Genomic DNA, 27,899 nt, shown 5'->3' on the forward strand with positions numbered 1-27,899 from the left:
TTAACAAAATCAACGGTTTGGAACGTCATTGAGAGGAAAGGGTCAGACACACAACACGAATACGCACGCTTACAGCCAAATGCAAGATGGACATTGAAATAATTGCGATAATTATGAAAAAAATAATACTGCCAATAGGTATACCTCTCTCTCTCCCTTGCTCTCTCTCTCGGTTTCTATCTTGCTCTACATTAATTCTGCTTCATTCAAATCCACTTTGTTTGCATGACAAAGATTTTCACATTAAGTACAAAGCGCACGGTAAAGACACTTAGTACAACCAAAGCATACAGAAAAAAAACACTCAGTACGGACAAACACCATCACACTAGGTTAGGTAAGAAAGCTTTGCCCTTTTTTGGTTTTTGGCTAGGGATGTACCCTTATATGAGGCCATCTGAAGCATCTGTAGCCTGTTATACCCCCTCCCCCCATATCTCTCTCTCTCTGTACCCCCCTCCCCCTCGCTCTCTCTCTCTTTCGCTTTCTCAAATTCAAATTCAAGTTGCTTTATTGGCAGTAAATGCATATGTAATTATTTCCAAAGCATCTGAAATCATATACATTCATATGTACAGTAAACTAATAATGACAGTGAATATTCTCAAAGCAAAAACAACACAGTAACAAAAAAAAAGAAGGCTAATGTTAAATCAACACATGTAAAAAAAAAAATATAATATATATATCTCCTGTATATGTTAGGATGGTCACTCAATTTTCTTCCTTTGATAGGGAATTGAAGTTATTTATAATTATTGAAAATTTACGGAAAATATGCTTTTATTATTTTTGTGTATTTTGATACAGTTTAGGAGGAAGGCATCTCTGTCTCCACCTCTCCTCTCTCTCTCTCTCTCTCTCTCTCAGACTCTATTTTCAACAAACGGGCAATAAATGTGCTACCACCTACTGTGTGGATCTTATATTATGAAGAAGCAAAGTTGAGTTCTGTTTTATTCCTTGTTGTTTTATCGTTTTTTTTGTTGTTCATTAGATTTAGTTGGGGTTTTTTGTGTTATATTTATTGCGTTAATATTATAGAGTTATATAGAGTACTTCCCCCTCTGCAAACCCTGACAATTTATTGAGCCAATATTGTATTAAACCAAGACAAGTAAAACTGATTAGATTTTTTGGTTTAAAAAAGATTAACTCCCATTCATTAATATTTTTCTATATCCTGTCTCTTTATTTTTTTCTCTTTCCTTTTCGCTCACATGTCTTTCCCTCTCTCTCTCTCTCTCTCTCTCTCTCTGATTAGCAGACTGTCTGTCTGAGTCTGTCTGATGAAGCATCTCACTTTCTTTCTATGACCTCAGGCTCAGGGTATCAGGTGACAGAAGCTCACACACAGACACACTCACACATGCACACGCAGACACACACATGCACATGCACATACACAGACACGCACACGTGCTCACACACACACACACACACACACACTCACTCACACATTATGTCATCACGTCACTTCACTTAATGCATGCAAAAATCTGTATTAGGGTCCAATTCTTGAATGTAGGGTGACGCCACTGTTGTCCTGACAACAGCAGCTAATGGGAGCGGGGTTGGTAAGCCCCTCCCATCCAGTACAAAACCCCCCTGTGTCCTGTCCTCCTCTGTATCTCCCCATTCTCTGGCTCAGGTAAGCATGTACTCTCTCTCTCTTGTTCTCTTTTTCTCTCTCTTTCTGTTTCTTCCTCTTTCCTCTCCTTTGTTTTCCACTTTTTCCTCTCCCTATTAATTTATCTCTATTTCTCTCTCCCACACTCTCTCCAGAAACACAATGCATGACATTTATTTATTTATTTATTTATTTACTAAACTTTTATTCACTATACAAAAGGAGGAATAAGGTCAACTGTTAACGGAAAGTGTGTTATTGGTTTCCCAAGATTTACTTTATTGCATGTTAAAAAGTGCTATCATAATCCAAGGGGATTGCTAGTGGGTCACTATTTTCATTTTTCATAAATTACAGTGGAGTTCAACAGGGTGAGATGGACCTCGATGACCTGTTGTAGTTACAAATGGGAGCTTAATGTTGTGGGCACTAGGCATGATGTACTGGAAAATAGGAATTGGCTTGGCATGAAATATGAACGAGTACCTAGAGATTATTCCCTGATTGTCTTTTAAGGTCACAGGATCCATCAAAGTCCACTTACTCTGTCTCTCTCAAAGTCTGTCCTTTTCTTTTGCCTAGACAGGCCAGTTATTGGTGGCAGAATAGCTAAGCTTTTTTTTTTGTTTGAAAATGTTTACAGTACAGTTTCTTTGTTTTAAATCTCTTTATCTCTTCCATCCAGAGGCCTGGCTGTGGGTTGTCATAGTTACGCAATAAAATGATCAGTGTTAATTCAACTCTGACAGATAACATATGAATCCAATAGGGACTGTGTTCATTTAAAGGCTCACTCAGTAATTTTGATTGCTAATTCGAGGAAAATTATGTGCATAGCAACTGACATGCCTCGGTGGATCATGGTACTTGTAGTTTTTTTATAAATATTTTTATAAAATATTTTATTTTGCTTTTGCAACCAGCCACAATACAATACAACAAAGCCATTTCCATTTGTATTCTGTAACAGCTGATTTAGCGCTGAACATTTTACTGTGTGTGATATGAGACAGGAGTGTGTGAGATGTTTTTTTGTGTAATGAGTCATGAATGTGTGTGAGATGTTTTTTTGTGTAACGGTGTCTGGTGCCAGGCCAGCTCTCTCCGATGATGTCGATTGGCTGCCTGCGGTCGTCCCCGGAGACGACTGAACACCTCCTGAATGAGGAGGACCTTCGCTGTGAGTATCTACACCATAATAATAATAATAATAATAATAATAATAATAGTTATTAATATTATTATTATCATATTAACAACAGCAACAACAACAACAATAAGGATGTTAATAATAATAATAATAATAATAATAATAACCCAAGGACCCATAGGACCCCTCTTTGTCCAATGCATACAATTTTTTGATTTACGGAAAGCCAAGTGTGAATCTGTGCACCATCTTTGTCCTCATTGTTAGAACTATTTTCATCCATCCTGGTTAGCCTTATGAATCCAGAAGATGGTCGGATTTGTCTTATTTTTCTCAAAAGTGACGTACCCAGTATTGTTACCGTCTTTGTTACTCACAAAGAATGAGATGAGATGGATAGAGTGATGGAGATGCAGTGGGGGTGGAGGAGGGAGGAGTGCAGCAAGGAAATCAAGAATGAAGGGAGGGAGATGAGGGGGGTGGAGGCGGTGCAGATGACAGAACCAGAGAGCGACAGAACAGAGGGGGGAGAGAATGAAAGATTTGACCCTAATGGGAGCCCTAAACACAGTGACAGATGGCAACATTCTGACTCATGTGTCCCACAATGCCTCTGGGTATTCCAGCCAGGAATGAGCACATGTACACACACATGCACGCACGCACGCACGCACACACACACATAAACACACACACACACACACACACATGCACATGCATGCACATACACGTTCCCTCCAGCTAGCATTAAATATGGAAGTGAATGGGTGTGTTTCCTGTCTGCATCTTTCCCACAAAAACCCTCTCACTCTTACGTCCAAACTGGGGTCCCAGACGTCTCCAGGAAGCCGAGCGCGGAGCCTGGGGGCACACAGCTGGGGGAGACCCTCAAACCCGAACCCCCGACCCCAGAGCTCCCTGGAGATGGGCCGGGACAGGGGAAACCGCGCAGGAAAGACACGCCCATCCTAAACCCTCTCCCGCTCGTCCCAGGTAAGGCGCCTCTGCCAAATTCCCCAAATGCCCCAAATGCCCCAGAGGCAAACAAAGGGCAGATCACCATTTGCAAACTGAACATGCAACCTCACTGTTATGAACAAAGGTCCCTCGCCGTTATGCTACACTTTCACCAAAGTAACTTCCTTTTTTTGTTTTTATATTTGTTTATTTTGATGTTTTACCGTGTTCTTGGCAACCAAAGATATCTATTTCATGTGTATTTTTTTTTTTTTCTGTCGGCATCTTTCAGGCGTGAGACAGTTGAAAGGAGAAAAACATGTGATTCACCAAGAAGATGAAGAAAAAGAAGAGAAGAACTAGAAAAAACTTCTACTTCTCTTCAGACGTTTTTTTTTTCCTGTTGAGGCTGCTTGACTTCCAGTGCTAGTTATCTGTACCTGGATGTTTAAAAAGGGGTTCCTATTGGTTCTATCTACTGTGACCCCACCCCTTATTAAAATAAAACCTAAGTTCTGTTCAAATATGGGATTAAACTGTGCCTAACTCATGTTAAGACAACCACACACACACACACACACACAAACACACACATGAATGTATGCACGCATGCACACACACGCACACATACACACACACACACACACACACACACACGGTCGCTCCCTTCAGTATACATTAAATATTGGTGGATTGGTGGATACTTCCTGCCTGTATCTTTCCCACTCAGTCCTTGCTCAGAGGACACATAATTGGGCTACAGTAATAATAGCCAGGAGCATTTTTTTTTCTCTAATTTGGCGGAGAAATTTTTACCATTTTCTTAAAGATCCTGGAATCGAAATCATCATTTATCATGTTAGAATTTTATCTTTCAAAAAAAAAAGTATTTTTGATGAAATGGGAAAATTTCAAAATTTACTTTTAGATTTGGAATTTTTTTTTTTAGTATGCATTTTATTTCTTGTGGCTTAATGAGCACTTAAAATACTAGACATGCTTATCCAGAGCAACTTGCAGAGTTTACGTTGTTCCCAACATGCAATGTGTTTGTTTTTATGAAAGGTGTGTTTGTGGAAGCGCCGTGGAGTCCTCCGTTTGCGTTTCCTCCAATCATCTTTGAAGCCATTTTGCCACTGCAAAATAAAACACACCATAATATAAAGTGCACAAAGTGTTAGAGCTGCGGTATATTTTATTGTGTAGCTTTTAAGGCGCAGCATGCAATGTAGCAAAAACAAATTATATAAACACGATCGTTGTGTTCTTTCACCACCCATTTCAGAGTGTGTGAAGTCATAAATTTCATATGAATCATACCCTGCATGCTAATCTGAAGCATCCGACACTGCTGGTGACTAAACCTCCCCCCCCCCCCCCCAAAAAAAAAAAAACATAAGACTTTGGGATCAAATAACAGGCACAGACAAGCAGCAAAGGTTAAAGGTCACAGGAAGCAGCTACAGTTTCTAGGTTGCCCTGGGAACAGAAAAGAGTGTGATGTCATTTTATAATGCCAGTCGGGGGCAGAGTCTTCTGTGACATCACAGAGGCAGAGGGCAACACCTGAGCGATGCCATTTGCTAGCCAGACAAGGGGGATGGGTGTGCAGATTACATTTCCCGTCGTTCTGTTGGAAGACCGCGCTGTGACAGGACGGGGATGACACCGCTTCCCTGCGCACAATGATGTCACTTCCTGTGGGTGATGTCACTTCCCCCTCCGCAGAGAGATGTTCTGCAGCCGCCTGGCTTTGTCCCGGGCGTCCGCGGGCCTGTTTCCAGCCCCCTTTCGTCCCTGGGCCGGGACGTAGGAGCTGGCGCAGTAACTGGGCCTCTTGTAGTAACGGATCAGGCTGTACCCTTCCGGGGACCCTGAAACACAGCGGGACGTCCCATTTACATCATCAACTCACAATACCTTCCTTATCAGAATACTGACGGCTTTAAATTAATTAAAATATAAAATATTCTAACACAGTATATTCCGAACAAAATGCTTCTTTTGACAACATTTATGTCGAGAACTTGTCTTGTTGAAAAATTCTCAGGGATCTGCAAGAGTTTATTAAAGTTTTTTATTTGACCAGCATCTCATGTGTTGAAGCATTTCTTACAGCTGTCTGACCCAGGTGTGGGCCACACAGGACAAGATTGCTCATCCAAAGTGACAGCAGGCGGAAAAACCTTTTTCTCAAAATCAAGCTCCTCCTTCTTGTCTCATTCCAGCTCGCACTTAAATACATGTGCTACTTATTTTTATGAGATGTAGCACTGGAAAATAAAATATTCCCAATTTAATATGCTGTTAACTGGGCCTGTTGCATAACTTTACAGTACTGTGAGCCTGGCCAGACTGCTTATAACCTTACAGCACTATGAGCCTGACCAGGCTGCTCATAACCTTACGGCACTATGAGCCTGACCAGGCTGCTCATAACCTTACGGCACTATGAGTCTGACCTGGCTGCTCATAACCTTACAGCACTATGAGCCTGACCAGGCTGCTCATAACCTTACAGCACTATAAGCCTGACCAGGCTGCTCATAACCTTACAGCACTATGAGCCTGACCAGGCTGCTCATAACCTTACGGCACTATGAGCCTGACCAGGCTGCTCATAACCTTACAGCACTATGAGCCTGACCTGGCTGCTCATAACCTTACAGCACTATGAGCCTGACCAGGCTGCTCATAACCTTACAGCACTATAAGCCTGACCAGGCTGCTCATAACCTTACGGCACTATGAGCCTGACCAGGCTGCTCATAACCTTACAGCACTATAAGCCTGACCAGGCTGCTCATAACCTTACGGCACTATGAGCCTGACCAGGCTGCTCATAAACCTTACAGTACTACGAGCCTGACCAGCCTGACAAACTGAGTTAAATCCGTTAGCTGATCCAAACTCACAGAAATTAACTTGCCTTTGGCTTTTCAGAATAGTGACTGGAATCTCCACCCCAAAATCGTTTTTGACCATTCTGACAGTTAGCTCAAATTTAGCAATATAATTAATAATTTGTGTGACACCAGAACCAAAACTTTTGTCCATATCTTCAAACTATATTCTTGAAGTGATGACGTCACCTCGACGAAACTCTTCCTCATCTTATAATTTAAGTGAACAGAGGCGCCTTTTGAATGGGTGAATACTGTGTTGCGCCAGGTCTAACTGAACTGCAGCCTTCACTAAATTCTCATAATCATGTGAATCAATGTTCTCAGCAATGGAGGACAGGTGTCATAGCCGGGTGACATTATATTCGTGGTCAGTTCTGTGCATTTTCTCTACTTTAGGCTCTGCTTATCACGTTGCATATATTAGAGATGGATTAAATAGTTCTTAAAGTGAGTGCCAATGTGTGAAATAATTATGTTTCTTTCCCCTTGATGCTTTGAAATAACCACTCCGAGACGTGATCTCAGCCCTTTCAGTTCTGGTTTATTGTCACAACATTGCAACAACGTAGCATTGTAACAAACATGACCACAAGGTCAGCACAGGTCATTGTTTTCTTGGTTAGTGAATAACAGTGGTGTGTTGTTGGTTTTTTATAGCATTATTTATTTGCTGATATATATTTTGTTTTTCCATAACTGGAAACTATATATATATAATATTTCTTCAATGAGACAAAACACAAAATAGTCTGTTAAAATGTGTTGAAAATGGCACACCTTGCAGCTTAATAATCTATGGCTTTAAAAAGAAACAAACAAAAAAATATATATATAAAAACAAAACTAACAAAGTTGATATAAAAACATTTTTCCATGTAGTTTTAGGGATGATTACTTTTCTTATTCATTGGCAAAAGTAATGGATGGTGAAAGCCATACTACAAGACAGCACATGGCCAAACAGTGTCTGAAATACAGTGGAGTGCCACAGTGTTCACTAGCTTTTTTTTTTTTTTTTTGCGTTTCTAGTGCTTAATTAAAGTTTTTGATTGGCTTAAGAGTTCACACCTCAGTGCCAAGACTTTAATTGGCTGATGATTGAAAGAGCACAATCAAAAATGAACAAAAATAAAAAATATATAATAAAATGAAAAAAATAAAAAAACAAACAAACAAACAAACCTGTGGACACCTATGACCATCCAGAAATTTGGTTTGGGATTGAGAAGTCAGAATGTAATCTAAACATTTGCCAGTAGGTGGCACTGCTGGGACAGAAAATGACAGGAGCTGGAGCACAAAGAATTAGACTGAACCAAGCAGCACAGCTAGGACTATACAGCATATGAAATAATAGCCATGCAATGGAAGTGCTGTACAAGTATTAATAGAGGGAAGACCTTAGATGACACATATTGAATTGGATTAAAATACATTATAAATTATTCACAGTTTTGCACCAGTAAAGAAACAGAATATTTGCAGCAGCTTGATGTGAGTGGAAAAAATGACTGAACATATTTCCTTCAATGACTAAATATGTTTTTCTCATAGTAAGTAAAAAATGGCCTAGATGTTTTTTATTTTTTAACTTTTTGACAATGCCAAATGCTGCACAGCTCTTTTTCATTTATTTCAAATGTACTTTTTAGCCGTTTAGTACTTTTTTTTAAAGGAAGTTCAAACAGCTTTGCGGCACTCAGCAAAAGTAGAGAGGAGAACATGTCAAGTTGTGTACACTAGGGGGCAGAGCGGAGCAATAATATGCCATCAGACTCATAGATTAAGGTGGCTTAATTTCACAGTTTTGACATCTGCCAAGTGACTGTTGGTCACACAAATTTGTTTTCATGCTCCAGGTACCAGAGTTCTATTCGAAAGGAAGCTAGGAACACATTGAGTGCTGTAGCGCATTTTAGAGAAAGAAAACAAAAATATTACTTGCCTTATGCAGTAATATTGAGCAACACATCAAACGTCATTTCAATATGAAGAGAGAGAAATTACAGTAACAGGAACAGGAAACTGCTCTCTAAATATGTCTTTAACATATAACTATACCTCAGCGATGTCTTCTGAGACAGGGGGGCATTTGAGTTTGGGTTCACTAAGGTGCTGCTGTAGTTTTGGGAAAGAGGGGCGGGATCGATGAAGGTTAACATGTAACCACGGAAACACTAAACATGTGTTTTTGAACATTCTCATCTCACATAAAAGCTACAAAAAGCACTTATGTAAATACAACACGATTACAAAGCTGTGCTGCAGACTGATTATGGAAGGGTGCAATTATGATCGAAATTTCAATGCAACCTTAGTGGCCACACAGAAGACAAGAAAAAAAGTAAAACAAAAAAAAAGAAGCAAAAAAACTAAATAAAAAGGAAAACGTTTAATGGAAGATATTTAAGTTTGCAAGAAATAAAAACAAAGCAAAAGTACACAAAAAGCACTTCAAGGTTCATGAACAAAGGGAACGATACAAGACATCAACCTAAAACTAAGTCAGCAGTGCTGGATGCACAGGCCACTGTGTTATACACAAGATGAAGGCCTACATTCAATCAACACTCGTCCTTAAATTGACAATTTAAATGCTGGCGTTTGCGCTGTTATTTGCAAACAAGGTTCAGCAAGTTCAGCAGTCAACAATATATCAACAAACATTGCAAATTTTAGTTGTGAAAAACTCGTACCTGCAAATAATGACAAAATAGCGTGTTTTTGGAGAAATGTTGATTGAATTCCATACTAAAAGCTGAAGTAAAATAAAACATAATAGCTAAAAACAAATTAAGGCAGTTTTACATTTTATTTTTACATTTCTCCCTGAAAAAGAAAAGTTTTTTCTTTCATTACGAAGTTTGTATATGTTGTGGCATAAAGTGTAAATCTGATGCTGAATTTAGCCTTAAAACTTAAAAACTTCAACTTAAAAAATCTTAATTCAGTCTTTGGTCAAGGCAACAAGAGTGTGTGCGCACAGTGATTTCATTGGCCAGCTGCACATGATGACCTCATCCTTAGCCAATGGAGATCCACGGCTTTCTGAACTTGGAGTCACTGATTGGACGAGCCAGCTGCAATTCCAGGCGTCAGTGAGCCACTGGTTTGAAAGGCATGGCAATACCCTTCAGCCACGTGGATCTCCAGGAACAGGAAAAGCTACCACTCATCTAGAATGCAAAGAGTGTTCTTTTTCATTGGATTGTAAAAAACACAAAACAACCTACCAAAAAAACTAAACAAAACATGCTTATAAGGCTTGTTCTTGTATCTGCTGTCCTGTCCTGTCTGACTGAATAATTATGCTCATGTTAGCTTGGTTGTTGATATTAATGTTTTTGGGGATGTAAGCTGGGAGCACTATTACTCATTAAAGCAGTTATTAGTATGACTGTCACCATAACTGTCCTCAGCATTGTTCCCTCATGAAAAAGTGTCATTTGCCATTACACTGCTGTGTATCAAAAATATATAACAGTACATTTTTAATGCAATATTTCAAGATGTGACACTTTTTCATGAGAGGTGCTACGCTGATACAGGTTAACCAAACATTTTCACTTAAGTTTTAATGTTATGGGGCAGTTCAATCATTTTTTTCCATAAATAATCTTATTTAGAATATTAACTATAATTTCGCAATGCATTTTTGAATTTTTATTTGGAATACTGCATTGTATTTGAACACCATCAATATACGCTTTGTTGAGAAATCTTGGAATTAAATGTTAAGTTCCCTGCGGGAGCAGTTCTGTTGTTGCTGCAAGGATACACAGTAAAACGTCCAGCGTTAATGCAACTCCTAACGGTGTTAATTCAACTCCAGTGGTATTAATTCAAATCTAACAATGTTAATTCAACTCTAACGGTGTTAACGGTGATAACATTTGGTCCCACTCTGGAATGTAGGACCAAATGTTACTGGTTAAGAGCTGAATAAACATTGTTAAGAGTTGAATTAACATGGGACATTTTACTGTATACTCAACCTCAACCTCGCTTCTGTAGAATAGCCACCTTGGATTGTATGTAAAAATTTAATGTGTGTAATTTGCACTGGAGAAGACCATCTGCTAAATGCTGAAAAGACCTGCATAATGTATAAATCTAGAGACGGTTGTCTCCATTTTAAAATCGTGTTACTAATATGTATTACAATATTAGTAACACGTTATAAATGAAGTAATGTTGTTATAAATGCTGTATTAAGCATTTTTGGTGGCACTGTATTGTAATGTGTTACGAATTTGCTAAATATACAAATCTATCATAAATATCTCAATCATCAACAGACATATTGTTATATCTCTGCAACCCACACACACACACACACACATCCAGACACACATACACACACTTGAAAGACTAAATGACATAAATTCATATCAATAACTTGAGCAATGATAATGTTTTCATTTACTAAAAATATTTATCATAGTTAATGATGAGTTTGTATGCATCATTTGCTGCAAATGCAATAATTATGAATATGTGAACTTGATTGTTTTTAGATATAGAGAGTACATTCATTCCAAAAGCCAAGAACCACAGGTTACATTTCAAGAAGCTGTAATCTCTTAATAATCCCTCTGAACGCAAACAGAAAGACTGGACACATATGCAGGTGTACACACACACACACACACACATATAATCACACACAAACACACATAATCACACACACACACACACACACACACACACACATAATCACACACACACACACACACACACACACACACACACATATAATCACACACAAACACACATAATCACACACACACACACACACACACACACACACACATAATCACACACAAACACACACACACACACACACAAACACACACAAACATGCACACATACACACACACATGCACACACACACACATACACACACACAAGCACAAGCACACACAAACACACACACGCACACAATCGCACGCACGCACACACAGATACACACACCCACAGCTCTTTTGAGATGCACAGCTTCAACGGAGCCTAAAACCTTTCATCATACACTTTGTGAAAAGTAATAACCTGTTGATTTCTCTACCCTTTAAAATCTGTCATTTCCTATTTACAAAGTAATTAATATCCGCATTTTCTTTCTCCACAGATGAAGTAACCATCTCCCAAAAATAGTACTGTCCAAGTGCCAAAAAACCAGGATTGTTCACCTTGAAGTTCATTAATTTCTCTCTGTTCTTAGGCAACATTCAATGTATTTACAAAACTATGTGTCCTTTTAAAGACATACGTTTAAGGCTACGCCACTTTTTGCCATAATACACTATAACAAACAATTACAATTAACAATGTTTTGCATCCTACGACAGAAAGTGACACTACCTTGAATGTGTTACAGATATTTAGGGACTTCTTTTGCATTGTCCAATCTGGACAATTATATCAAATAAAATAAAATTACCAAAAAAAGATCCAGAGCAAGTTCTACCTTTCTGTCACACTGTTCCCACACGAAAACTATAATATCCCACAAAAAGGCATAAAAAAACCAAAGGTATATCTCTTTGCAGGGACAGCACACAGAAGCACACATAGGCTTTTTATCAGAATCTTTAGCCACTGGATGAGGGAAATTGCAGTGGTTTTGGAAGTAGTGCTGGTTGTAGGACAGAACACGCTCACAAATTTTTTCTACCTTTTGCCGGTGGAACTCACAAGACATTTATAACACAGACAAGCTGACGTGGAGTCATTTGGTACCACAATCTTTCATACCAATGTGTGGAGCACGCACGCACGCACGTGCGCATACACACACACACACGAACACACACACACACACAAAGTAAGGACAGCGGCACAATAACAGGTGGGCAATGTGAGCCAAGCACAGCAGAGGCCCTAAAGCTCACGGCTTAGCCCCGCCTCTATTCAACTGTGATGTCATCAACCAATCAGGGTAGCTGAAGGCTCCAATGACAGCTATGCCAGCAGCATTTCGATTCAGTGCGAACGTCGTGCTTGCACAGCAATACAACTCCAGGAAATATGCTGGGGTCCCCCCCCCCCCCCCACACCCACCCCCACCCCCACCGCACCCCACCTCACTATAGTATTTAAGCTCAGTCCTACATTACCATGAGAGTTTAAACATTACACTTTTAAAGTGACGCATATCGGGAGAGAACGGGCGACCATTTCTCACAGGACAGTACCTCCTGCCCCTGTAGGGTTCAGCTTCAACAATCCACTCATCTCACACGTGCCAGGTTCCCCCCGTCCCTTCCTCAGCAGTGAATAATATTCAGAGAAAAGAAGCATTTTGCCACCCCCCCCCTCGCTCCCGCTGTAGCCCCCCCCCCCCCCCGCCCCCCCCAATGCCGCTCCGTTTGTCCGTCAGTAGCTCCGCCTTCCCTTTGACGGACTTTAACTGGAAAAGGAAAATTGACAGTCGGGTGTTCTCTGACAGCACATGCTGCAGGTTCATGCTGATCAGGATAACGTCACCACCCGTGTGCCTCTGCAGTGGATTACTGTCCAAAAAATAAAAACACAAAACAAAACAAACAAACAAACAAACAAACAAAAAAACCCCAATAAAATAAAATAAAATAAATCTGTATTAAAAATATAACAACTTCTCTTTGGGAGTGCTTGCTGAACGTATGCCGCATCACTCCAAGTGCGTTTCAGGTTCAAAGAGCAAATGCACAGACGATTTTCATCAGCGCAGTCCAACATGGCATCAGGTCCCTACGGTGCACATACACCATCCATCCATCCATTCATCCATCCATCATCTGTACCTGCTTATTCCCGGCCAGGTTTGCGGGGGGGTGCACGTATAACCCGCAAGCTATGCAGCACTCTAAGGGGAGCCCCCGCTCCTCTGTGTTCAACAACTAACAAATTGCTGAAACAACAGCAGTAGCAAAATAACAAAATTAACAATAATAATAATAATAATAATAATAATAATAGTAAGAAGAAGAAGAAGAAAAAGAATGGTGGAATTCAGGAAGAAGATTTTTTTTCCCTCCAAGACTCCTCAAAAAAAAGTAATCTTAACCATTTTATTTGTGCCTATCGGGGAGTCGGTCCAGACCTCAGATCCCAACAGGCGATCACGCTCTTTCTGTTATTCTCTTATTCCGCAGACAGGCAGCCGGGCGGACACCTCCTCATTAGCTGCAGGGGCAGGACTGGAAAGCGTAATTTTTGTTAGCTGGCTTAGCTCGAAAGAACCAACTCCAGCGAAACCAGCGGCGTCCCACCGCCTCCCGTCAACACCACGCCCGTGGAACACAGCCATCGGGGACCCCGAAGCCATGCCCCCACAGGCCACGCCCCCCCACAGGCCCCACCTCCCCACACCTGGGTCCAGTCATGGGTCGATTGCCGAATCCGCTAAATTATTTGACCAGAGGAAACAACTAAAACAAACGCAATGCAGATAATAATAATAATAATAATAATAATAATAATAAAAACTTTTTTTTTTAAAGTTTGTTTCACACATGGAAGTGTCACAGGAAGTAGGAGAGAGAGTCCGTGGTGTGGCCGTCTGTGGAGTTTCTGGTGGAGGGAAAGCTTTGGGGTGGGGGGGGGGGGGGGGGGGGGGGGGGTTAGTCTCTATGAGACGTGGAAGCAGCAGCTAGGACTGATAAAGGAGGGGGGGAGTTGCTATGGTTACTCTTCCTGTCCTCTTCAGAATCTGTGGAAAAAGAGAGAGAGAGAGTGTGAGGGGAAAGAGTGTGAGAGAGAGAGAGAGACAGAGAGAAAAAAAGAGTGTGAGAGAATGAGTGAGAGAGAGAGATATGGCACGTTTAGATATGCATTTCTCCAGGGATTCAGGAACTGTCAGAGAAGGGCGAAGAAAACAGAGAGAGATGATGGGGCGCTGGACAATTCCCTCTTTTCACTGAACATGAGCAGATGATGAATAGCACAGAATGAAACTGAAACACTCATTCGGTTGGGGGAACTTGGGCCTAGTTTGGAAAAGACAGGGGTTTATGGCTGCATGATGGATGGGATGTTTAACACTGCATGAAAACAACACCACACGAGTTTCCACACTTCCACCGGAAATGTTTTGCCATTCTTTACATGAGGTTTATTGCCAAAGGCCTTCGCAGATCACGTTGTAACAGCTCCTTCACTCTCTCTCAATCATTCATAAGCAAATGCAGTGCTCCATAAAAAAGACGCAAAAAGTGGTTCATACAATCCTATTCTTGGGTGTGACATAGCATATTCTGTCACATAAACGATCCCCTACAGATATACAACACAGCTCACTCAACTCCAACCCTAACAAAGCACACCTCATTCAACAGCAAGATATCTCGTTGATTTCCTAATTAATAGAATCAGGTGTGCCCAATTAGGGTTGAAATGAAAACCTGCAGGATGGTAGATCTCCAGGAACAGGGATGGGCAGCCCTGATCTACCGGATCTACTAAGAGTTGATGTCGGTTCATAGACCCCAGTGTGGTGCAAAGCTATTGCACTCCCCTTAGCAACAAATCCCCGAAATGTTCGATGGAGCTACTGAAGCACCTAGCGGCTGATTTCAAAGATTTTTCAGAAGGACGAGAGAGAGACTTGGCCAGGACTGCTCTGTAAAAATGGCGGTGGTCTTGCTGTGACGAAAACAACATGTTTAATGCAAACTTGATGTAAATGCGAGGGAGGGAATGGTGTGTGGAGTCTGCCAAGGACCTCCCCTGCTCTCTATTCCAGTTACACACACCATAGGCTAACAGCACACACACACACAGGGAAATTGTATTTCGCGCATTGGATATGACCCTAATCTTAAAATTCAAGCGCAATGCTTACCCTTTTCTTAACACTAAGAATATCCCCAATTCTAACTAGATAAACACAAATTGGACCCTAGTAGCCTGTAGCAGCAGTGTACCGTAAATCTTATCCCAAGTAAAAGGGTGCAAAGCCAACACACAATGCTGCATTGTAACTAGTTGGTTTATTAAACCAAAGGTGTGTCCGTGGATACTTAGGCTACAGCTTAACTAAGTCGACTGTAATCAAAGTTTGTCATGTACTGTAATATTTTCATCTTCAGGCTAATGAAAAAAAAATTCAACAGTAAGTAATATTAATGCTTGCAAAATTGACACACTATCTATGGGTACCACCTATTCCAGCTGGTGATTCGTTATGGACCTTTAGTGGATGCATTTTGGACTCTGCCTTAACTGTGGTTTTTTTTCCTTGATATTTATTGCTCTTGAGCCATTGACTTGGTAAGATGAAATAAAGCTTTTTAAAAATATATTTTATAATAAACTCCGCTATGTTTTATTTACTGAGAAACGCATTCCTGTACTCAGAAGAAGGTTGGTTATTTTCTGCATCAGCTCAGTGAAAGAAAGCCAGAGTGCATGTCAACATCGGCATACAAATCGATAGGGATGTAATCTATCACAGAGAATGTGCAGCCAACCTGTACGTCACTGAATTACATCCTCCAGCTCCCCAAACAAGTTTTTTCAAATCTTTCAAATCGATGTGGCACCTCAACCACTGTTTTTAGAATTCATTTACACCTAGTGGGGAGCATGTGTAAATTCCAAGTTGTGTCTTAACTCCAAGATTTCACTGAAAACATCTCAAACTACTTAATGCTGCAGTCTTATGTCGGAAAATGCTAAGGTTTTCAATCAACCAAAACCACTAATTCATTCCCTAGCTCTAACAGCCGACATTTAAAACAAAATTAACACATGCCATTTACCTAACCTTAACCACAATCCTAACCATCTAGTCCTTTCAGTCATAAATCTGTCCAATAAAGTATATATCTTACATTACGTATAACCCTCCCTGAATAAAATATAATTCATGATGTTTGCTTGTATACATTACAAATTCCCACATACACACGCACACATACACACACAAACATTCACACACACACACACACATTTACAACATAGAGAGAGAGAGAAAAACACAGGAGTATGACAGCGATAATGACCAATTGCCCTGCACTTGTTTGGAATCCAGGTTAGCCGTGCTAGCCGATTAGATGCATTAAGTTGTCAGATTTGAAAAGGTGCGCTTGAAAAGTGGCATGATTGAGCCCAATCGATAGAATTGTGCTTCCAAATGCATAAGCTGATGGACCCTGCAGTCCGGTCTCGTAAACCTGCCTCTGTAGTGGTGTATTTACGGTCCTTGGTAAGATCTATGCTGACACACTGCTAGCTATAAGTTTTCCGTCTTCCAGACGAGATGTTAAATGGGTTGCTGACTCACTGTGGCCATTAAAGTCAGTCAGTGTCAGTGTCATCAAAACATCAGGGGCTCTCTGGTGCCCCAACCTGGCTCATTCCCACCTGCCACCTAATTGTCCCCCAGTTTAATTGGCTAAAAATCGTTTTTTCTCCCTCTCCACCTCAGCTGATGTGAGGTGGGAATGCAATGCAGCTAGCATTCTGGAGCAAAATGGCTGCCGTGCATCGCCCAGGTGGGTGCTGCACATTGGTGGTGGTTGAGGACAGTTTCCCCACAGCACTTTGAGTGTGAGAAAAGTGCTATGTAAATACAAGCATTATTATTATTATTATTATTATTATTATTATTATTAGCCTGGCCCCTTGCCTTTTTATATAACAGAGCCATTTTTACATTCACACAAGTATAGCTATTTCATACATTTGTCATGCCTTTTTTTATGCGAAGACGATGTGTATTTTAAGCAGCAACTTTTCCAAGAGACCATGACTGCAGTTTCAGCTGGCAGACACATTTAAATCATTTACGGTCAGCTGCATAACAGTCGGCTTAGACAAGTTCCTAATGGCGGTAACTCATCACACAGAAAACCTGAAAAACGTGTGAAACACACATTTGTGTGAATGTGCTAAACTTCTCTCAAATAAGCAAACCAGAGGTGCTGGTACACACAGTACTCATGACTGCCCTGTAGGAAATTCTGAGCATTTCATCAAATTGACCAGCAGGTGGTGCTGCTTCACAAAGAATTCCGCCTGAGAAAGCCTTTCAGAATTGGCGTGTCACGGTCCACATGCTCCACACATCTCGCAAGGTGTCTAGGGGGCGCTGTTCTTGAGCGCCACTCTTAATTCCCTTTACCGGGGTCGTTTCACCATGCAGTGACGAAACAACCGCAACGGATGTTATTTTATCTGACAGAGGAAGTGAGTGAGCACACGAACGAGGAGTCCACAAGAGGGTTAAATGCATCAATGAAGGAGTGAGTGGGTGTGTGAGCGAGTGAGTGAAAGAATGAGTGAGTGAGTGAGTGAGTGAAAGAATGAGCGAGTAGCGAGTGAGCTAGTGTGTGAGCATGTGAGTGAGTGAATGAGTGAGTGAGAAAGGGAGAGAAGTGAGAAAATGAGTGAGGGAGTGAGTGAGAGAGAAAGAGTGAGTGAGTGTGACAGTGAGTGAGTGAGTTTACAGAACGAGTGAATGTAGTGGGACACACACACACCACTGGCAGCCCGGGGTGCAGACCCAGCCCAAAAACACGCTGTGCATATTTTCTCTGGGGCAGGAGCGCAATCCCAAGGCCCAGGAGTGCTTTCTGAATTTCCCCACAGGTTTTAGGTTAAGGGGGCATGTGGTGGACATATTGCCCCACACAGGACACCCTGAAATGAGGGGACTCCCCGTTTTTTGAGGCAGCGTGACAGCCGGACGCTCAGCTCAGCGATGGGGGTGAAAGGGACGTACCGTTGCGCACTTGCTGTCTGGCTTCTGCGTCGGGCGTGGCCTCTCCGTTCTGAGGGGGGGATTTGGGCGACGACTCCTTCCCCCCGGGGTCCTGGTCCCCTTTCTCAACTTTGGGCTGCTGCTCGACGGGGTCCTTCTGTCCCTCCTCTGCCTGATTCGGCTTGCCTGCCTGGCTTGGATCCTTATCCTGGCTCGGCTTGTTGGCCTGGCTTGGATCCTTATCCTGGCTCGGCTTGTTGGCCTGGCTTGGATCCTTATCCTGGCTCGGCTTGTCGGCCTGGCTTGGCGTTGCCTGCTCCGCATCGGCTGTCTTCGTCCCCTCTGCCTCCTCCTGCTCCTTCTTGTCCTCCGCCTCTTTCTTGGCCTTCTCCTCCAGGTCTGAGGGGGGACAACTTATTTTAGAAAACAAGGAGTAGAACAAATGTACGCCAACATCTAACCAGCAGGGCCTCCCAGCACATTCCTCAGTCTGACACACAGGGCATCTTAAGCAACTCCTCAGTCTGACACACAGGGCATCTTAAGCAACTCCTCAGTCTGACACACAGGGCATCTTAAGCAACTCCTCAGTCTAACACACAGGGCCTCGTTGAGATGAGATCTAAGTCCCAGCCCAAAGCCTTCTGGGTATTTTCCTTGCAAGGATTCGGCTCGAACGCACATATCCTCAGATCTCCTTAAAGGACTCTCCATTTTGCAGCGGCCCTCAAAACAAAACACTGTGCATGCTGGGGAGGGGGGAAGGGTGGGGGGGGGTGACTGCACCTTTGGTGGCCTGGGTCTTCCACTTTTCACGGTTCTTCTGCACCTCCTCGTTCCAGGAGCCCTTGAAGCTTCGGAAGTCGACGCTGAGCAGGGAGCAGTGGAGGGAGGTGCTGCCCTCGGACCCCGTGCTCTTCACACTGGAGCGCTTCCCTTCCGACGGAGGCGTATTATTCAGACTGCAGAGTCACAGAGAGAGTCGTACGATTCAGACTGCAGAGTCACAGAGAGAGTCGTACAATTCAGACTGCAGAGTCACAGAGAGAGTCGTACAATTCAGACTGCAGAGTCACAGAGAGAGTCATACGATTCAGACTCCAGAGTCACAGAGAGTCATACGATTCAGACTGCAGAGTCACAGAGAGAGTTGTATGATTCAGACTGCAGAGTCACAGACAGAGTCATACTATTCAGACTCCAGAGTCACAGAGAGAGTCGTACGATTCAGACTCCAGAGTCACAGAGAGTCATATGATTCAGACTGCAGAGTCACAGAGAGAGTCGTACGATTCAGACTCCAGAGTCACAGAGAGTCGTACGATTCAGACTACAGAGTCACAGAGAGTCGTACGATTCAGACTCCAGAGTCACAGAGAGAGTCATACGATTCAGACTGCAGAGTCACAGACAGAGTCATACGATTCAGACTCCAGAGTCACAGAGAGAGTCATACGATTCAGACTCCAGAGTCACAGAGAGAGTCATACGATTCAGACTCCAGAGTCACAGAGAGAGTCATACGATTCAGACTGCAGAGTCACAGAGAGAGTCATACGATTCAGACTGCAGAGTCACAGAGAGAGTCATACGATTCAGACTCCAGAGTCACAGAGAGAGTCATACGATTCAGACAGCAGATTCACAGAGAGTCATACAATACAGACTTCAGAGTCACAGACAATCGAGTGTCACACAGAGTCACAGAGAGTCACGCAAAAAGGGAGAGAATCACACACAGCCACAAAGGGAGAGGAGTTTTGCAGGCAAAATCTCAAGTAGACAATTGTGAGGCTCCAGAATCGAGAGAATCGCTGAGAGAGAGAGTGAGTCACAGACACAGATTCACACACTGACAGAGAGTCACACCACACAGCTGCAAAGGTAAGGGTCGCAGAAAAGGCTGGTGCCCCTCTGAGGGAGAGGGATGATTTAAACAGAAGCAGATACGCAAAAGCCCTCATTTAAGGGCCGGGCCGTTTGTCTTCCTCCGCCTGCTGCGTCGGCACACTTTCCTCTAAACGACAGCGGATGATTGGTCTAAACGATGGGTCCGGGGCTGAGAGCCCCTCTGGAAGCGGAGCTCTCAGCGAATCAGGCGCGAGCGTTTCGGATAAGCACCCGGGGCCGCGTAATCGCACGGCCCGAGGAATTAATCGTAATCCTGTGAAAGCCGCCACTGCCGCCGCCGCCGCCACCGCCTAGCTCTCCAAACGACGTCATCTTTCACAGCTGGCCGGTGTTTCACAGCACAGCCAGGGCCCTTTTTCTGTGGGCCTCAGCTTGTAAATATTTTATGGAAGCTTGTGTGAAGTTCTCTTTTATTGCGCTAGGAAGGATGTTTTTTTTTTTTTTTTGTTTTTTTTTTTTGGTGGGTCGTGACCGCCGTCGGAAGGTGCTGGAAACAGAGGAAGCCCGAGGCTGAGGGACGGTGATCAGATCTGGCTTCATGCGCGATGGAACAGCTGGACAAATGGGGATGGGGCGAGGGGGGGGGGGGGGGGGGGGGGGGTAGGGGGGAGGGCAACATCTGTCTGAACGTTTCTGTTTATGCAATACAGAACCTCTGTAAGAGTGGGGGGGGGGAGAGAGGGAGGAGGACAGAAAGATAGAGGGAGAGAGGGAGGTGAGGAGGTGAGAGGCCTGAGTGTGTGTGTGTGTGTGTGTGTGTGTGTGTTTATGTTACAGTAGTACAATGTTTGGGTACGTGTATGTGTGTGTCTTTACATAATAGCAGCAGTGACGTGTGTGTGTTTGTGTGCGTATGTGTTTGCATGCCTGTGTTAGATTATAGCAGTAGTGATGTACGTGCATGGGTGTGGATGTGTGTGTGTGTGTGTGTGTGTGTACATGTTTGTATGACCATATTAGATCATAGCCATAATGATTAGCAGAACTTTTAGACTCCAGCACCATTACATCATAGCATTCCCGACATAAGACCCCATTAAAGCCCGTCAACGTTATCATTCTGCTCCGAACACTTCACAAACAAATGACCCAACAGCCTAAACATGTCCCCACAACACCCCTGAATGTGGCTGGGACTACCCACTGCCTCCCTCCTCAATCTACTCCAATTTAAAAAAGAATAAACAAGGAAAAGGAAAAAAAAAGGCATTTTAAAAGCCGTCTGATTAACAGAGTAGACCCTGCGGGGGACGACCGTGGAGACGCTGCCCAAGACGGCGCGGAAATGTCGCAGAAGCCAGCCGCGACACAAAAGAGCGGCCGTGATTATAATTGGCTGCCCCGCCCCGGGCCTGGCTGGGGTTAATTTTGCGGTGATAATGCAAGGATGCCGAGAGGAAACAAGGGCAGCGATATAAACAAGAGAGAGAAAGAGAAAGAGAGGGAGGGAGGGAGAGAGGGAGAGAGAGAAAAAGAAAGAGTGAGAGAGAGAATAAAGGGCAGACCTCGGCGTTCATTTGGTAATATGGATGTAAACGTGATTGAGTGAGTTCTTCCTGACTGGCTCTCCCTGACTGGTGATGTTGTGGGGGTTTCAGGCTGCTATCGTGGAATGCTAAGGGGGAGAGAGGCAGCATGGCTCCTGTCATGTACATCGCTCGCTGGTTACAGTGACAGCTATTAGCTGCCGAATATGAATTGTGCTGTTCAGGCAGGGGAGAGACTCAAACAAACACACACACACACACACACACACACAAGCCTACACACACACACACACACACACACACACAAGCCTACACACACACACACACACACACACACACACACACACAGATGTGCATGTGATACCACAGGATGGTTTAGCCTTTGAAACAAGAAGCGAAGAGTCCGAGGGCAAATGACACGCGGTGCCTTCCAAAACAGGAAGTCTCTGAGAGGAAGTCAGGTCCCGCGAGGCAGGAAGTGGATTTCGCTCACCTGGATCGGCGGAATACCGCCATGTCTGAGCGGGAGGCCTCCTCGATCAGCGGCGAGACGATCTTCTCGGTCATGTCCGACAGAACGGTGAACGTCGGCTCCACGATGAAATCGATGAATCCTGGGGGAAGGGGAAAGCTTGCTATTCCTCTATGCCACACAGACCCCGAACCCCGAACCCCGACGGATGCATTATCGAGGCACTGGAACACGTCACATTAAGTGGTAAAATATAACGGGCAGTTGCCAAAGTTTTGCTCTGTTATACAAAGCTGTTTTCTTAGTAGCGCCTGGGTTGAAGGTATTAAAGGGTTTGGATACGCACCCTTTACTGACAGCGTTGGTAAGTTCAGAATTACACTCACCTATCTGGGACTGGGCCACCATGGTGGACTTGCGGTCACACAGGGGTGAAAAAGGCAACCCCAACTCTGACTCTTTATCCCCCTGCAAAAGGGGAGTTCAGACTGTGAGCCTGTCGGAGACCACTGAACCAGCGACAAAACACACACACACACACACACACACACACACAAATACACATGCACACGCAAGCACACACACACACGCATACATATGCACACGCATACACCAATATCGACAAATGCATTCCTCATTTCCACTTCATTAATGACATTATTGCTTCACATTAAACGCTGAACTCCCGTTCTCCTAACACCGCTGGAAGAAAGCACCCCTGTTTCCACGAGCCCCCCGCGTCAGGCCGTGACCACGGGAGACGAGACCGGCCTCCGCAGAACTCTTCGCGGCAAGCAATCAGAGCTTCATCTAAATCACAAATCCATTTCATTCCTCTCTGTGTGCCGCCCCATGATTGCCCCAGCGAGGGCGCCAGGTAATTGAGATTGCAGGGTTTCAGATTTTATTGCCTATAACCTGGGCAGGGATTGTGCCAAAATGGCAGAGCATATTTTCATTAAAGAAAAGTACAAAATCACCGCCTCTGCGAGCTCATTAATTGTCCCTGACATTCCAATTAATATGATTAGTGTCGCTGCACCTGGAAACACAAAGATTAGATCTCGCCATTCCACATCCAGCAATCAAAGTGCATTTTTCAGCGTGCGGGGAATGGCACTTTCTACGCAACGTGAGTTATAGAGAACAGAGAACAGAATCAATTAGCTCCTAATGAAAGAATCTCCAAGTACGAAATCAAAGTTAATAGAGAAATTAATTGGGTTTACTTGGGCTGGGGTGGAGAAGATTTTTTAGCCGCACCCCCTACCCCCCCCCCCCCCAACCCACGAATGTTTCTGATCTCATTTGTGAAAGTCAAGTCTTTCACTGTCTTGCTTTGCTAAGAGCAAAAACAAACTTTCCACAAAGCCCTTTTTACTTTCAGTCCATGTTCCAGATTTAGGAGGGTTCCAGGTTTTACTCAGCGCAGTTAACCAGCTAACTCAGTAATCCTGGGGGGTATTTTGTGAAACAGGATTACTGAGTTAGCTGGTTAACTGCGCTGAGTAAAACCCGGAACCCTTGCAAATCTGGAACATGGACTGAAGTAAAAATGGCTTTGTGTAAAGTTTGCTTTCTCTTTCAGCAAAGCAAGACTGTGAAAGACTGACTTTCACGAATGAGATCAGAAACATGTGCCGAAATTTCGGGGGTTTGGGGGGGGGGGGGGGGGGGGGAAGGGCTAAAAAATCTTCTCCACCCCAGCCCAAGTAAACCCAATTAATTTCACTATTAACTTTGATTTCGTACTCAGAGATTACAACTACTACTACTACTACTACTGCTACTACTACTACTACTACTACTACTACTACTACTACTATTATTATTATTATTATTATTATTATTATTATTATTATTATTATTAATAATAATAATAATAATAATAATAATAATAGTAATAATAAGTTATTGCAGTTTTGCAGCCTTTTGCAGGGTTACAGCACACAGTGTAAATGAAATGGAAGGTCTCGCAGGCATGGCTCACCTGTCTGAAGAACTCCTCCAGCAGGGAGGTGGTCCAGCGGTGGTGCAGGTCCCACTTCTTGGCGGGGTGGCTGATGTCGGCGGTGTGCAGGAGGAGCGATAAGGCTTTCGGCTTGTCAATCCTGCGTCGCAGAGGCGGAACAAAAGACGATGTTCACGCGATACGCCGACAATGAATTATTAATTAGCGACTGGCACTGGCATTTGCACGGGTGGCACGGTGGTGCGGTGGATAGCACTGGCTCCTCAGAGAAATAAGGACCCGGCCTGGGCCCCTTCTGTGTGGAGTTTGTACATTCTCACCCCGTCCGCGTGGGTTTCCTCCGGGTACTCCGGTTTCCTCCCGCAGACCAAAGACATGCAGGTTATGCTAATTGAAGACTCTATCGTCTCAGGACGTTGAAAACAAAGAACCTGAACACCCAGCATACCGCCATGATATTTTCAGGCTTTCTGGCATGAGTGCGTTTATATATATATTTATCATATATATGTGTGTGTGTGTGTGTGTGTGTGCATATGTGTATATTAGGAAAAAGCTTTCTGTAGACGAAGGGGCGTCTGAAAGCCTTTTAAATAACGCTCACCGCTCCTCCGTTTCGGTAGGACTACCCTGCCGCCTCCGTCTCTACACGTGTCATTAACGTTTCCACCGCAGCCAATCAGAGGGCGGAGAGACGTTCACACGCCCCAGCGTCCACCCCGGGGGGATGAAACACCCAGACGAAATGGGTCATTTCAATACACACATCATGGAAAGGGCCATAAAGCAGCTTTTAAAGCTGCTCAAGTGTGGTGAGCAGGGATAGGAATTTTGAGGGCTCTTTTCAGAGAGAGTGAGAGATAGAGAGAGAGATAGAGAGAGATAGATAGATAGACAGATAGAGAGAGAGAGAGAGAGAGAGAGAGAGAGAGAGAGCCAGATTGAATTCATATGGTGAAAAGGCTGGGCGCACAGGAAATCATAATGATGATTTAATACAGCTGTGATAATGTAGCTGTGTGTTGCATTATGAAGTTTCCCCGGGGAAATGTGAAGTTACTCTACTAAGTTCCTCCCTGTCCACCTCTGTTGAGAGCGTGGGTGTGTCTTCCCAAAATGGTAGCCGAGCTACAGAGCAGAATAATGCTAATCATCGGTGTTATTGAGAGGAACGCTCCTACTTCAGCTGTAAAGGCCCCATGGAACTGCAGTATGTTCTTCTGTGAGGTGCGCCCCCTGCAGGATGCAAGCTCACCCTTCAGGCTGCTGCAGGAAGCTCTTCATGGCCTTGATCTGCTGGAAGTGGCACGACATGTCTGTGGCCAAAACCATCTCCACTACCAAGGCCCGCAACTCCCTGTGAGAGACAGAGAGAAAGAGAGAGAGAGAGAGACAGAGACAGAGAGAGAGAGAGAGGGAGAGAGAGATAGAGAGAAAGAGAGACAGAGAGAGAGAGGGAGGAAGAGAGGGAGGGAGAGAGACAAAGAGAGGGGGAGAGAGGGAGGGAGAGAGACAGAGAGAGGGGGGAGAGAGGGAGGGAGAGAGACAGAGAGAGTAAAGGGCAGACCTTGGGGTTAATTTGGTAATATGAATGTAATTGTGATTGAGTGATTCGTGTTCTCCCTGACTGGTGATGTTGTGGGGGTTTCAGGCTGCTATCGTGGAATGCTAAGGGGGAGAGGCAGCATGGCTCCTGTCATGTACATCGCGTGCTGGTTACAGTGACGGCTATTGGCTGGCGACAGATTGCCTAGCTCAGACGGGGGAGAGACTCAAACATAATTACTCATCCAGAGACCAGAGTTCCGCACAGTTGTTTACAAGGACAACCAATGGATCTTGGCGATTCTGAACACAGAAACTAGGGGAATCCATTCATCAAGATAGACACCATTACACACTGCAGTTATCACAGACCGCAAAGAATACCTGCCATCTAAAGAACAGAAAGACAATAGACTACGCATTTTCATAACTCTCAGCATTGCTAACATTTGCCACAAGATCTTAGCCTCAATAAATGCCATAAAGCAAGTCACCTCTCAAAGTTTGAACCAATCCTGGCATCATAAATTCTAGACTATGCAGATAGTTAGCTTTGTACTCTTGGCATTTCTCCTGCACAGTAAAGTGACCAGTGTTAATTCAACTTTAATACAGTACTTATGAGACAGAGACCATATGTACCCTGTACGTTGATTTGATTTGAGTTGATTTAACCTTGAACATTTTACTGTGTGTTGAAGCTGAAATATTAATTTCAAATTGTTAATATCCATGAAATGATGTGATAAAGGTCAATACCAGCACAAATTGATGTTCTGCCCTTGGGTGCACCTCTTCAGCAACTGTAATACTGCCTCAACCTCCTATTGCTAGGAACAGAGCGGACCATCTGGTTGCTGTCTAAACTCCTTGGTGATTGTGCAACTGATCCTGTACTAGTGTAGTCCTGATAGTAATGCCAATGAATTTCACTTCAGGAGTCCCACTGGATATGTGCATCTGTCAATAATGTAAAAGTAATGGAAGGGCTAATTCTGTCTCCATGGTGACATCTGTGATGTAACAGCTGGGGGTGGGGGGGAAGGCAGGTAATGCAATGGTTGAGTCTGTCTCTATGGTGACATTGTGATGTAACAGTTAGGTGATAGGTTAGCGGGGGGCGGGGCCACAGGCATGCAGTGGAAGGGACATGTGGTCACGTCCTTCCGGCCCAATCTCTGACCTCCAGTCGTCCTTGGACAGGTTGGAGAAAATGTTCATCTCCTCATCGTCCTGCAGGAGGCGGTACGCTGCGCTCACGTGGTGGTTCTCCAGAACCGCCCGGTCGTTGTACAGGATGGCGGTGTCAGACCTGCACAGCGCCCGTGGGAAAAGATACAGATCAGCAAAACACATTCACTAATGCACTGCACCCGCAGGCAGCGCAGGGACGCTATGCTTACATTTGGAGCACGTCAGAAATGACATGTTTAGAGAATATGAAATGCGTGAAAAATGCACAACAGTTGGTGCAGTTTCTTGATACAAAAAGGTTTTCAAAATACATAGCAACCAAACCAAATTTACAGTAATTACTAAATATTATACTGTATACATGCACATATAATACAAACATCATATAAGTTCATTTTATGATGTCTATGTCATGTGCTTCCAGTAGTATATTGAATGTAAGGGTATGCAATATATTTTCTGAAATACAGAAATGCTGTCTTTTCAAAAATATACACAAGTTAATAAATTGGAAATGTCATTTATTTTAGTATGGGAGGCGATGCAAACAGAGAGTGTTTGCAGAGCACATGCCATTACACCGCTTTGCTTCAGCACCACCAGCGAAATGATCCTAATTTTATTGATTTGTGACTTCATACAGAGGAACAGTTCTTATTTCTTTTGGAAAGCACTTTCTTCAGCACTAAGAAGTGATAGATTGAATTTAGTCTTGAGCAGAGATGCTTCGCTGCCCTGTGTTTTCCCACAGTTCTCAGCATTCAGACAACATGAAATACAGTATTTATATGGGTTTGTTGAGTACCCCAACAAACATCTGGCCAGACCAGACGGCAGTAGCCGTCACAGTTACCTGGTCTGGATGTGAGAGTTAGGGGTAACCGGTTTGGATGTGAGGGTCACAGTTACCTGGTTTGGATGTGAAAGTTGTTTGTGGTCCCCGTGTGCTCGTAGTCATGGACGGCAGCGGCGAAGATCATGGCTAAAAT

The 27,899-nt window shown here is 43.5% G+C and overlaps 2 protein-coding genes across 6 annotated transcripts in view; one reads left to right on the forward strand and one right to left on the reverse strand.

Moving 5' to 3' along the window:
• Nucleotides 1–1,618: 1,618 nt before the first annotated feature.
• ppp1r17 (protein phosphatase 1 regulatory subunit 17) lies at nt 1,619–4,261 on the forward strand. The gene is made up of 4 exons (XM_035413982.1): nt 1,619–1,651; nt 2,724–2,810; nt 3,615–3,773; nt 4,030–4,261. Exons 2-4 carry the CDS (start codon nt 2,738–2,740, stop codon nt 4,098–4,100), a joined length of 303 nt encoding a protein of 100 aa, XP_035269873.1. The 5' UTR covers nt 1,619–1,651; nt 2,724–2,737; the 3' UTR covers nt 4,101–4,261.
• Nucleotides 4,262–4,917: 656 nt separating this feature from the next.
• pde1ca (phosphodiesterase 1C, calmodulin-dependent a) overlaps nt 4,918–27,899 on the reverse strand; it is a 112,380-nt gene continuing 89,398 nt past the window's right edge. For 3 of the 5 annotated variants that reach the window (XM_035413917.1, XM_035413919.1, XM_035413921.1), the window contains 9 exons: nt 27,820–27,899; nt 26,900–27,028; nt 25,427–25,528; nt 24,190–24,310; nt 22,586–22,667; nt 22,221–22,341; nt 19,116–19,291; nt 18,351–18,728; nt 4,918–5,611 (listed from right to left, as the gene is read on the reverse strand). The exon at nt 27,820–27,899 is cut by the window's right edge and continues 21 nt beyond it. In XM_035413917.1, coding sequence (XP_035269808.1) covers nt 5,448–5,611; nt 18,351–18,728; nt 19,116–19,291; nt 22,221–22,341; nt 22,586–22,667; nt 24,190–24,310; nt 25,427–25,528; nt 26,900–27,028; nt 27,820–27,899 — 1,353 coding nt within the window. In that variant the 3' untranslated portion in view covers nt 4,918–5,447. Of the gene's footprint in view, nt 5,612–7,162; nt 9,820–13,000; nt 14,337–18,350; nt 18,729–19,115; nt 19,292–22,220; nt 22,342–22,585; nt 22,668–24,189; nt 24,311–25,426; nt 25,529–26,899; nt 27,029–27,819 lie in introns of those variants that run through there. The other 2 variants (XM_035413920.1, XM_035413918.1) reach the window with 2 other exon arrangements.

The sequence above is a fragment of the Anguilla anguilla genome, chromosome 4, assembly GCF_013347855.1.
Source record: "Anguilla anguilla isolate fAngAng1 chromosome 4, fAngAng1.pri, whole genome shotgun sequence".
NCBI lineage: Eukaryota > Metazoa > Chordata > Actinopteri > Anguilliformes > Anguillidae > Anguilla > Anguilla anguilla.